Below are 13,267 nucleotides of genomic sequence, written 5' to 3'. Positions count from 1 at the left end.
CACAGGCAACCGGTCAAAAAGAAATGTAAAGAATTCCTCACTCAACTCACTCGTCCATCTTGACCTGACTTTTCAGTTAAGCTGGTTTCATCTTAGTTTTTAGTAACCTAACAAGTGTTCCAATCCTTTCTGGGGGCTCAAGGCCAGTAGATGGCTCTTGTTGAAAATAGATCTGATGAAACTAGACTAGTATCTAATAAAAACAAAGTGAGTTGTCAAATATTGACTGCAAATTTTTCAAAACCGTCAAAGTTTTTTAATCAAAGTTACAAAAGCAATTTGGAACATTATGCCAACAAATAAATTTAATTGTTTTGGATTTTCCGATTTCGGTTATTTTTGTAATGTCCCCAATTATTTGCCAATTGAAAGCTTTACAGTTTACTAAGCTTTAAAGGCAATACAATCTTAATTGTCTTTTAAGTGCGTGTGTTTACTGACGTACGGTTTTTTTCGATTAAAATTGTATTGAAAACTGCGATTTCTTGAGAGCCATAAGTGTAAATATTTGTTTAACTGTCTAAGTACACACGCGATTAAAAATCACTGTCATTCCAGGCACTTGATGAAAAATTTAATTCCGCCACACGTAAAAATACTTCAAATTCAAGTGCTTACATTTAAAAGCTTCGAAAATAAATATACTTAACATGATAATGATATCTTTCCCGCTGGTAAGCTTTAGGAAAAACCTCCTTATCCGTAAGACAAGAGATTAGTATAGCTGAAGTGGAATGCACTTATAACGGTGCATATGGCAGTATGCCTTACAGAAAAGTATAAAATCCCAATGTGAAACGGAAAACGGTATCAGTTAACACAATATGTTCAAGTTTGTAGTTTTGTTGTCAGTACTTGCTTGCGCTCTGGGAGCTGCAATTCCCGAAGAGTCCTCGGTCCCAGATGTTGTCGAACCAATCCCAGACTTGGTTGAACCCATTCCTGATGGTTTGGTAGTTCTTCCCCAGTTGGACGGTCGTATTGTGGGCGGTCAAGACGCATCAATCTCCAAGTTCCCATACCAGATCTCGCTGCAAAGAAGTGGCTCCCATTCATGTGGTGGTAGCTTGTACAGCAACCGCGTCGTCGTCACAGCTGCTCATTGTCTACAAAACGTTGCTGCCAGTTCCCTCAAGGTCCGAGTTGGTTCATCCACATGGAACAATGGTGGTGCTCTTGTTGGAGTCGCTTCATTCAAGAACCATCCCAACTACAACTCCAGGACAATGGTTAACGACATTGCTGTTATTCATCTTAGCTCTGCTGTTTCCCTCAACTCCAACGTTAGGACAATTGCCATGGCAAGCTCTGCCCCAGCTCATGGAACCAATGCTGTCGTCACTGGATGGGGTACCCGTTCATCTGGTGCATCTTCCATTCCAGCAACTCTTCAACAAGTCAACGTCAAGATTGTTGGCAGGTCACAATGTGGCTCAAGCTCATACTCATACGGTTCCAGTCAAATTAGAGAGACCATGATCTGCGCTGCTGCTCCCGGTAAGGACTCTTGCCAAGGTGATTCTGGTGGCCCATTGGTTGCCAACGGTGTTCAAGTCGGTGTTGTTTCTTGGGGATATGGTTGTGCCCAGTCCAACTACCCAGGTGTATACTCCGATGTTGCTGCACTCAGGTCCTGGGTTCAAGCTAACGCTTAAGGCTTTATCGCTCATAATGCTTTGAATTAAATTCAGTTTGAAAAATAAAATTGTTTATTCCGAAAATTGTTGGTCTTTTTGCTTATTCCTAACAAATAAAGAATTATAGCTTTTGTGGTGATACACTTCGTAAGGATTCTAGATTATTGAATTGAAACTCTCAAGTAATCTTAGAACCTTACAAAGTCGGAAATTAAATGGACTTACAAACCGAACCTAAAACATTTTATGGCCAGAAAGCTATCAGCTCGGGCAGCTCTCGTTTAAGCTGTGAGTGGTACAAGCTGGGAGTGATTCCAATTTTCTGATATATTCAACCGGAATTTGGAGAAAATCTTGCAGGGCTCGTTTGTTTCTATTTTTTTTATAGAATTTCAATTTCAACTCTGAAAAATCGGAGAACAGTGTGTTGTTCTTCTATAACTTTATTTTAGACCATAAGGGTGATGTTTAAAATAAGTATTTTTCTGCCCTTATTCATGTCAATTTAAAACGTTAAAAATTTAACCCATTTCAATTTAACTTAGGAGCAATACAAAATGACGTTTTTTTAAAATTAGTTTAGTCCCAAGAAATTTTACTTCGAAAGCGGTTTTTGGAAAATTTATCAAAAAATCTCGAAACTATTAAAATTTGATGTCTGGAGGAAACAGATTCATTTACTTATGCAACAAAAGAAAAAAGTGTAAATGTTTCATATCAAAAGATCTCTGCACCTAAGTTTGATTACTTCTTCAAGAAATAACATAGACATGAATGTATCCTTACAAAACTGCAACTGTTTCATTGATTTTGAGTCACGTAGAGCCAACGCATCGCAGTCTTGATAAAAATCGATGGTCCACATCATGATCTTCCAATTTCGGCTAAAACCAATATTCATTACTCAATAGTTCAATCCATTCGCCATTTGAGTTGCACTAGCCCCATTTTGTAATGAATAAGTTTCAACTAAAACCCCCACGTTTTGAGGATACAAAAGCTTTTCATAAATCATTATTGGACTTTCCGAGCCCGAATTTCAACTATTCTACGAATCAATTAAATGAAGTTCAAGGATCCAATCGCCAAACACACGCTGTTGCTGGTAATCGACTAGCTCAAGGTCTAATGTGAACTGAACTTTAAAGGCCTAATGCTAATGATCTTATACATTGTAATTCTAAGATCCTAAAAGATCTTAACATACATAAATACGCTGGTCCTGATGGTATTGTCGCTATTGTTCTGAAGACGTATTCTTCAACGCTCGCAAAACAGCAAAACATCTGCGTAAACTTTTTCAGCTGTTCTACGCCTCAGGTCTTCCGAATGGATGGAAAACAGGATTTATCCAGGGCATCCCCAAAAAAAGGCGAATCTTCCGCGATCGCTAATTACCGACCAATTGCGCTTAGGTCCTTTATTTACAATGTCATGAAAACGCTGAATATCAAATGAAGAAATATCTCGAAGATCAAGAGCTTCTTAATGGTCGAAAATACGACTCATGGTCCATCTCACCAAACAGCAGAGCAAATCTTTACATCGATACTTGATATTCCAAGAGCATATAAAAGCGTTTGGCATCAGGATCTCTTATCGAAAATACGTTCTTTCGGTTTTCATGAATCCCTGCTTCTTTAAATTAGTAATAAGCTTAAAGATCGTTCAATATAGCAAGTTTTGAAGTCTGAAAATCACAAAATAAATGCTGGTGCTTCCCAGTGCTCTGTTCTATCTCCAAGACTTTTTCTCATTTTTATTAATGATTTAATGTCTGCAACTTCTAATCCAGTAGATTGTTTCTCTGACGATAGTACTAATAGCTTTTCATACTCGTTTTCAGAATCACGTCCCCATTCTTCGGATGTGGAACTGCAACGACAAAATAATGATTAGCTCATTAACTTCCGACATAAACAGCACTGTGCAATGGGGAATAATAAACCGAGTATAATTTAATGCCTCCATATTCTCGGTATGTTTACCACCAACCTTTTTTTGTGGAACGATCACATACGCTATGTCGACAAAAATGCCGCAAGATGTTTGGGTTTCCTAAGGCGATGCAAGAAATTGTTTTTCCCCTCTGATCTGGCTGTTTTCTACAAGACTTATATACGCCCAAAGCTTGAGTATATCTCCCATGTCTGATCTGGTGCTCCTGCAACTTACTTAAGGACAGCATTGAACGAAAAGCACTTAAAATTATTTTTGATAATACCATCATAGGATCATTTACGCCGCTCGAACATCGTCGTAAAGTTTCCTGTCTCATCCTCTTTAAACGGTTTATGCTCTAGCGAAATAGTCAGCTGCATTGCTCCCCTTAAACAGTTCAACCGTATAATCGAGGGTATACTGATAAACATTCCTAGAAGCGCGATTCTAGGAATGCTCATACAGAGATTTGTTCTTTAGCCGTGCTACGTGAATGTAGAATTTCTTTCCACTCTTTCTGTCTGCAATATTCAGGAATTCAAAGTCAATGTGCACTGACACCTCCTTTCAACCCCTCTCTACCTTTCCTAATGCTTACACTGAGTCTTTAGATAGCAAGGATCGTAATATCCCCTTAAGTGTGCGTTTATTATAAAAAAAAATTAGCTTGAAAGGGAGGAATGCCTTAGTCCAAAGATTGACGAGTTACGTTTTAAGCAATGGCATAGTTTTTACTTGTCAAGTTTCAAAAGATGAGAGCTTCAAAATTTACAACTCCCAATATACCAAATTAAACCTTTTATTCGAAAACCTTTTCGAAAGTCAAAACGATGATTTCAGACTTGGAAAACTAAAATAAAAGTGTTGTTACTTACATACGCAGCGCCATCTTAGAAAAAATACCAAAACCGGAACTCTTGGGTGGATCAAGTGAAACAACATTTTCAAAAAATAAACATCGAGATCTAATATTGACATCAATGAAAATTTCCTTTAGGTTTTTATTCAAAATTATTTTTTCAAAATATTAAAAGCCAAACGTTTAAAAAATCTTCCTTTAACATCATTAGAAGCTTGTATCGACACACGTACCCGCCATGTAGAGACCTAATTGAATTAAATACATTTTCCGTATCTTTCTTTCGTCCTTACAAAATAATCCTGAATCCCAAACATTTTCTTTAAAAAAAGAACTAAGCTAAGAAGAAGAAAAGTATCTAGGTACTCGTATAAACCTCTATAGCACGAGTATACCCATATTTTTGTCTGATAATATCCTCTTTGAGTTTAAGCACAATTTTCCAGTTCATTCGAGAAGTTTAACTCTTTATAGCTTCCTTTTCAAACACTAGGTACTAAACAAATATCAAAAAGAGAGAAACTAAAAATATATCTATATCTTGTATCGTTTGACAGGTTCCTGAAGTGGTGCGGTCGATACCCGTCAACCGTATTCTGGCCCTCAGACAGCAAACTCAAATACTATGGGAACGGTACTTTGGATCGATCGAGAAAATTGTTTTCACAACTTTTGAGGTGAGTTTGTGTGTTTTTGATATACGTACATATATTAAGTGTATGTTCAGTGTGTTATTGATAAACGCTTTTGTGTTGTTTTTTTTTATCCTTTTTTTATATTTTTCTCAAAAAAGAAAACCATACCCATACCCCGTTTACAAACTTCCTTAATTTTTATTTCTCCTTGGTGGTGGTTATCATAACAACAACAGCAACAGAATTTGTTGTTGAAAACTTTAAGGTCCTTGCACAGTGGATTCTTTTTTACCATCAGCCATCGCATCGCCAATAAGCAACCACATACCACCAAGGATACCAGCAAGGATGATGACGAGAACGATGCATGTTGTTATCCTTATGTAATGCCATACGTCCTATAACGGTATAACATGGGATACGACATGGACGGTAGAAAAAAAGAAGAAGAATTATTCAAGTTTGTCTATTCGTTCTATTTTTATTTATATTTTTACAATATGCACAGGGTGCGTCAAAAGTGACATTCTAATTGAGGGAACGGTAACAACTTGTATAAGTTTAATTTTTTAATAATAATTGATTTTAAATTCACAAAGTTTAATAATTAACGGAGATTTTGTTTGGATGAGTTTGGAACAACGGGCTTTAAGAGAATGCAATCCTTTAGGAATTCAATCTTCTGTGACTTCAATTTATTGAATTCCCGAAAAGCTTAGGAATTACAATTTTGCAATCTCCCATCATTTGGCATTTTTAAGACAGCAATCATTTTTTATCAAATCATTTGAATGCAATCAATTGATTTCACTCATTTGAGTTTTTGCATTCACTTGAAGTTCTTGCATTCATTTGAAGTCTTTGCATTCTTAAGTGAAATATAACTACACACTTTTAAAATTTTGATTTATAGCTCTTGGTGCCTAACACTGAAAATTTATGAGGAGGTGTGTTTCAGAATACTTTGTGTTTAGTGAACTTTAACTCATGAAAGCAAAGATGCTAAGACTTCAAGTGAATGCAAAGACTCAAATGATTACAATCAATTGATTACGTCAAATAATTGGAGAAAAAATAATTGCAATATTTGTAAGATCAGAAGATTGATTGTTGCAACTCACAATCTTTTGTTGAAATCTATGAATGCAATCCTAAAGCTTGCATTAGATCACAAGCCTGCTGTCGTACCGTTTCTCGTAAGCGGACTGTGTAAAGAACACGTTCTGAAGAATGTTCTGGCCTTAATTCTTGCCCAGTTTTGATTTTGCAAATAAAAAGCTGAACTTTTACAGCAAATTGCAATACACGCCGAGTTTACAGGAGTTCCTCGTTTCGATTTTTCTAGAATCTCCAAAACAATTCGTGTGGAACGCGTTCCACATTCGCTTAAATTCGGACACTCGGAAGTTTTTCAGGCATAGTTTTCGTAAATTCCCATAAGTATAGAGATGACTTATGGATCCAAAGTTTGACTCTGCTTATCTGCAGTTTTGAAAAACCTTGAATATAATTCCTTTCTGGTTTATTTTTGTTGTTGAAGCCGAACTTGAGCTCCGATCTAAGCCACACTTGCTTAAGGCCAGAAAGATCCGTTTGTTTTGTTTTCAATATACTTCAAAAAAGATATTAGAACTCTAATACTACGAATTCGTAATACGAACAAAAACTGCTTCTATATCGTTTTGGTTTTTTATGTTTTTAGAACCGTTTTAAGTAAAGACTTAGAACTTTTTTTATAACTTTCAAGGGGTTATTAAAACCCTTTATATATGTATTTTTGTTTAAACACAGTTCGAGCTTTAAGAAAGAAAGGAATTTAAGAAGATACCGGTGAGCATCGGTCTTAAAATAGAGTTCGGTAAAGCATTCTACTTGACAATAAGACCGAAATTAAGCTCAAGAGTAAACTGATCTGATCAGCATTCCTGGAAGTGCGAGTATAACGGCTAAGTTGTTCATAAAAAACAACGAAACTCATGAAACATTGAGGCGGTGTTCTATCGCCTATCGCTTACAAAGCTCTTTTTTGGATCTAAAAGACTTAAACTAGAAAACCTGTTCAAATATGCGATTTTTTTTTAAACTAAATAAGATAATGAAAATATTTTAACCGATTGTTAAATTAAGGGATTGTAGAATTAGAAATCATCAAAAATTTTACTGGAAAAATGTACGTAGCCTCAAAGGACAAACACAAGTTTTTGTTTATTATCAATCTTCTATCTTATGTCAAAAATCTGGATTGATAGCATGATTCTTAAGTCGAATTTCAAATGAGAAAGAAACTTTTGACCCACCCTGTATGTGTGTGCATTGGCATAGGTATTGGTGCGGTATTGGTGGTGCTGGCTGCGTGTGTATTTAGTGGTTGGGTTCTGGTGTTTATTTACAATTTTTCCTCCATCATCATCATCGTCATTCTCGTCATATCACAGAAATGAGCGGAGACGAAGTGAGGATAACGGTTCCTTGAATCCATCTATCCAGTATCCAGATTGGAAATTCAAATATACGTGTGGTTATATGGGAACACCAAAGCTGATGCTTATCTGTTCTGAAAGAAAGGCAGGGTTTGAGTATTGAGGGGTTGTGGAATAGAATTCACTTTTCTATGCACTGAACTGATGTGATGGTTCTGGTACGATGGATGCTACGGAAGCTGTGTGGTGCAAAAAATGCACTTACCCAACCCCGCAATATATGTAAATATAGGGTTGTGTTTTGAGGGTTGGAATTTAAATTGATTTCCGTCTGTGTCTCTAAGGGAAGGATCTCCACCTATATGAAGATACATAGTCTTGTATCGCATAGGCTCTCTATACATGTATCTCTGATGTGATAGGCGAACCGAAGCGGAGGAACAACGAACACCCCCGATTAGGATGGCAGCATGCATTTCTATCTTGTTAGTGAGAAATGGTTGTAACTTTGCAGAAATCACAGGTCGCGAATACTGATTTTTTTCCAATTTTGTCTCTTTTTTTTATTGATTTTGTCTCTTTTTTAAAAATTTAAAAAAGTCTGAGATATACAAAGTAAGTTCGAAATAGAACATAGTTGAATGTCCTGAAAAAGAATTCAAGCATAATTTTGTATTCGTATACAGTTCAGGTGATTACTATACCTACGTTGAAGAATATTTTTAGAACAAAGGCACCAGTTTTCGAAAACCTCTTTAGATACAAGTACCGAAGAGTTGGTCTTTAAACATTGTTGAAATTGGTGTAAGAAATTAAGTCGAAATTGCAGCAATACAACAGGGAAGGTGAGAGCTTATGCTTAATTGATGAGTCTGTTAAAGTTTTTGCTTTAAATTTTCTTCTTAGACTTTTAATGATATTGCTTATGTTATCCTTAGATATAATAATTGAGCCGCTGAGCAAAATTGGATTACGGAATATGTCTTTTACATTTTTAATAACTACTGACTCCTTTTTATCTTCCTTGCTGATATTGATTTTGGGCTTGGAACTTGTGAGGATTAGAACTCTGGTCTTTACACATTATCATCAGCGTCGTTACTGGAGAAATACCTGTGAAGATTGTTTGAGATTATGGAAGAATATCCTTGTGTTTTTGAATGGTTTGATTGTTTTCAAAATTATTCTCCAGAACAATCATACTTTTTTCTTTAAGTTTTCTCACCAATTTTCTTCCACTCCATGTGAAAGGCTATTGACTATTGACTATTGACTATTGACTATTGACTATTGACTATTGACTATTGACTATTGACTATTGACTATTGACTATTGACTATTGACTATTGACTATTGACTATTGACTATTGACTATTGACTATTGACTATTGACTATTGACTATTGACTATTGACTATTGACTATTGACTATTGACTATTGACTTTTGACTATTGACTATTGACTATTGACTATTGACTATTGACTATTGACTATTGACTATTGACTATTGACTATTGACTATTGACTATTGACTATTGACTATTGACTATTGACTATTGACTATTGACTATTGACTATTGACTATTGACTATTGACTTTTGACTATTGACTATTGACTATTGACTATTGACTTTTGACTATTGACTATTGACTATTGACTATTGACTATTGACTATTGACTATTGACTATTGACTATTGACTATTGACTATTGACTATTGACTATTGACTATTGACTATTGACTATTGACTATTGACTATTGACTATTGACTATTGACTATTGACTATTGACTTTTGACTATTGACTATTGACTATTGACTATTGACTATTGACTATTGACTATTGACTATTGACTATTGACTATTGACTATTGACTATTGACTATTAACTATTGACTATTGACTATTGACTATTGACTATTGGCTATTGACTATTGACTATTGACTATTGACTATTGACTATTGACTATTGACTATTGACTATTGACTATTGACTATGGACTATGGACTATGGACTATGGACTATGGACTAAGGATTATGGAACAATAGATTACCATGTAAGCATGTCCATTTCTTGTTGAACTCTTACTCTAGACATCTTGCTTTCTTGTTTTTAGCACTGCTTCTTTTTTATCATTAGAAAAATACATTATGTGAACTGTTTAAATCTTTCATAAGAAAACATAACTCTTTTTAAGTTACTTTTAAAATAGAAACTGGCGTGTGTTTGAGCTCTATTTAGCTCCTTACCAATCTCGAAAATTCCTCCTTGACTGTTCTTTTTAAAACGCAACCCTCGGTCTAGAACCTCTTCTGTCTTTTTAAGTGAGTGGGTTCCACTGCATTGCCTATCCCACAATGTAGTCATCACCATTTCAGAACCACTTCACTGCCACTTGCACCTTCGTATAAAAGTGTCAATGAGGTCCTGACCCGTTTTCCTTTATAGTTGTTCTTTGGATATATAATTTGCCAGAAAACCCATAAAATATTTCGTAGACACCCATTAATTAAGGTCAGCAGTTTCCTGGTAATTGTTTCTGATATTTTTCTTTCTAGTTGTAGATTTATCTTACAGCTGAAATAGTTGTTGCTCCAAACATTGGACAAGATCCCGAACGCAGCCTTAGATTTCCCGATACGTCTAGTAATATCATGTTCGACTTCCAAAATACTGAAAACTCTCTACATTTTTTACTCGTTATTGTGCAATGTTTACCAAAAAGGAAAAATGAGAGGTTCCGAGGCTAAAGATCTTAGTTACGCCCCTGCTAATTTTCATCCCTTGGATTTCTGTTTTTGTCTTCACTCTTGTTACCATTTGATTGAGATTCATTATCCATTAAGATAGCAAGCATACAACGCCTTTGTAAGCCTCCGTTTCCTATTAAGTCCAAGTGCAGCACACCCCTGATAACCAATGAAAAAAAGAATTGGTGACTGTATGCAACCCTGCCTGAGTTCAATTTGGACATCAAACACTACCGACAACCTACCTAAGTGTAAGACGTGACATTAAGACCCATCACCTTGATGAGCTTATCCGGGATACCCTCCTCCGCAAAGAAAGCCAGAAAACTATTTGATCCTTAAGTAAGATTTTAACTTCCTACATGTCTAGTCCACACCTTCAAAGTAAATAGTACAGCTTCAATATATGATTTAGCTTTTTTTGCCTTAAGCTTGTTTTGTATCGCTTAGAAATTTGAAATATAGGAATAACTTTAATACTCAAATCCTTATCAGCTTTAGTAGCACTATATGTGGTCGAATGAAACGAAATTAACTTTTAGTGTTTACTTAAAGAATTTAGTGAACACTTTGAAGATTAAGATTGAAAGTAAAATCAGGCTAAATCTATTCCTCAATTTTATAGCTTATATGCTTAGATCCCATTTTGTTCGAAATTGACGTCGTCTTTTCCTCCCCTTCTTATATGGCTATTCTTCAAAATCGTTCCGAAGAAAACCATCTCTTCCGCCAATAAATTCCTCTTTAAGTGTCGAACACAACACCCTCCTTAACCGCATATAGCCATCACCTATATATCTCTATTTTGAAACTGATGCACTTCAATGACAACGACCGAAGACGACTGAAGACGACTCGTATATAGCTAAGGCTATGTTTGTGAGTGTCGTCCAACACATGACGATGACGAGGACTACGTCGTCGCCAAACAAGGACGCACGGTCTTATTTTGTAACACCCTTTCGATTTTCCTTCGATCCAAATTGTCTTCGGCTAAATCCCAACCATAACTCTTTGGACCACATTAAAACGTCCAGATAAGAATGTTTGCTGATGCCAATCGCTTAATGGATATCAAATCCCTGCTTCCTGTTTCCATCTTCCTATCATGGCTGCTGCTTCTCCTACTGCTTCTGCTTCTACTGCTGTTGATGATGATGCTCCGAAGAGTCCTGGCGATGCTGCTAGTGCTACAAACAGCTGCAGCAATCCTTGTTATACATATTCTATATAAGGATAGTAATTCCAGCATTCGCTTTCATGTCATCATATCATTGTCGTTCGAAAACAATTTCAGTTGGGGGTTATAAAAAAAGAGCTTCTGCTCCTCCTTCGCTATACGTCGCCGTTGCCGTCACTGTCGACGTCGTCGTCGTCGCGTCCGTCCGGAACAAAAACGGGGCATAAAAAGAAATAAGCTGTAATCATAACAATTCCTTCATTATCTTCCTCCCTCGCTCCCAGTTGTCGTATTAAGTCGACAGTCAACGATGACTACGACGACAATGATATGTCCTTGTGAAATTGTTTGAAGGCGACGACGACCATGATGGTGGTAATGGTACGGGTACTACCTAGAGACAGTGCGCCTGGCTTTCCGTGTCATTTGGCATTTATGTAATGTGAAATTAACGAACAATCAGCGAAGGCGCTCGCCGCGATAATGCTTATGGTATTATCCCTGGCCCCATCCAAAGCGCAATTCTCCCTTCCGCAACAGTAATCATCCGCTCGACTCCTTGATGATTTGGTGCTAATATTATGTTGTTGGTTAGATCAATGCGGTCGATGTCAATCAACCAAAGGATAATCGACTTTGACCATTATCATTACTGGAAATCCTGCTGCTGCCTTCAATGTCGTCCTCCCGAAGCCTTCATAGTCATCGGCAGCGCGACTCGGAGCGGCAGTGGAGATGGAATTACTGGAGGTGAGTTGAGTGCCATTTACTATATTAACGAAGCACTCCTCAGTCGAGGCTAATGCGCCCCTCCGAGGATTATGATTTATTACCGTTTTGCCTTTTACAAGTCACGTTGTTAGAAGTTGTGTATCATTAGGCTAAGTACACAAGACCAACCTAACCGACCGGACCAACCGACCAACCGAATAACTGTGTGATGAATGGTGCTAGTTGGAATAAGAAAATTAAAATAAATCAACCTGTGGTCAATAATGATAAACGGTAACGGACTGGAAAAGTTTATACCCTTTATCATATTTCTGAGGCTAATTATTTATTATTTTAAAGAAAGTAATGTTAGTTAAGCTTTGATTCCTTAGAATCAAATTTTGGAAAATATTGAAAACCCGTTTTCGAGATATTTTGATTTGATAAATCTGACAATATTCTTTTTTTCAAAAACCGCAGAAAACTAAATCGTTTTCCAATAAGAAGTTTGATTTTGAATAAGAAGCTATTTTGGCAGCTGTCACTTTTGCAACTGTCAAATTTTGACATTTGACAAGTCAAAAATGCGCCATTACTAAAAACTGAAAGATTTACGCTTCAAAAACGTTTTAAAAAAAAGAAATTAGGTATTGCAACTGTCTATTGTGAACTAATGCCTAGTGACTAAAAACTCTCAACCATTCCTGTGTGCGAGTACTGTTGTCAGGAATAGAGGGGACCTGCAATTTTAACCCGACTCTGAACGAATTATTGGAGAAAGCACTTTTCATGACAAGAATTAGTCTTGGAGGATTTGTCAATTCTTTGCAAGAGGCAGTGCCCGTAAAAAAAAACCAGGTGCCACAATCAGGAATTGAACCCAAGCTCTTTGGCTTGACAGTCCAACACACTAACCATAGTGCCACGGGTACTCGATAACGTGTTTTCGAAATTCACAAATTTTGACAAAAATCCAGATTTGTCAATCCCTCCTTCTCCTTAAAAAGTAGTCATTTAAATGGCTTTTGAAGTTCATTTATTGTGGTGTGATTAAATCTTATAGCTCGTTTCACACCATACGCTTTTGACCGTACGGCAAAAAACCGGACGGCATAAATCGGATCATTGGTTA

General features: G+C 36.5%; 2 protein-coding genes across 2 annotated transcripts in view; both read left to right on the top strand.

Annotated features, from left to right (window-relative positions):
* Positions 1 to 13,267, top strand: part of LOC129940208 (exostosin-1) — a 494,844-nt gene that overhangs the window by 383,626 nt on the left and 97,951 nt on the right. The window contains exon 5 of the mRNA XM_056048470.1: positions 4,995 to 5,114. Coding sequence (XP_055904445.1) covers positions 4,995 to 5,114 — 120 coding nt within the window. The remainder of the gene's footprint in view (positions 1 to 4,994; positions 5,115 to 13,267) is intronic.
* LOC129940209 (trypsin beta-like) lies at positions 803 to 1,721 on the top strand. Its single transcript, XM_056048471.1, has one exon. It carries the CDS (start codon positions 825 to 827, stop codon positions 1,653 to 1,655), a length of 831 nt encoding a protein of 276 aa, XP_055904446.1. The 5' UTR covers positions 803 to 824; the 3' UTR covers positions 1,656 to 1,721.

The sequence above is a fragment of the Eupeodes corollae genome, chromosome 1 (assembly GCF_945859685.1).
Source record: "Eupeodes corollae chromosome 1, idEupCoro1.1, whole genome shotgun sequence".
NCBI lineage: Eukaryota > Metazoa > Arthropoda > Insecta > Diptera > Syrphidae > Eupeodes > Eupeodes corollae.
Note: the sequence above shows the minus strand (reverse complement) of the source record. Positions and strands in the feature narration are given on the sequence as shown.

Excerpts from the sequence above, each read along its gene's own strand:
- LOC129940209 (XM_056048471.1), top strand. The coding sequence starts at position 825 with ATGTTCAAGTTTGTAGTTTTGTTGTCAGTACTTGCTTGCGCTCTGGGA.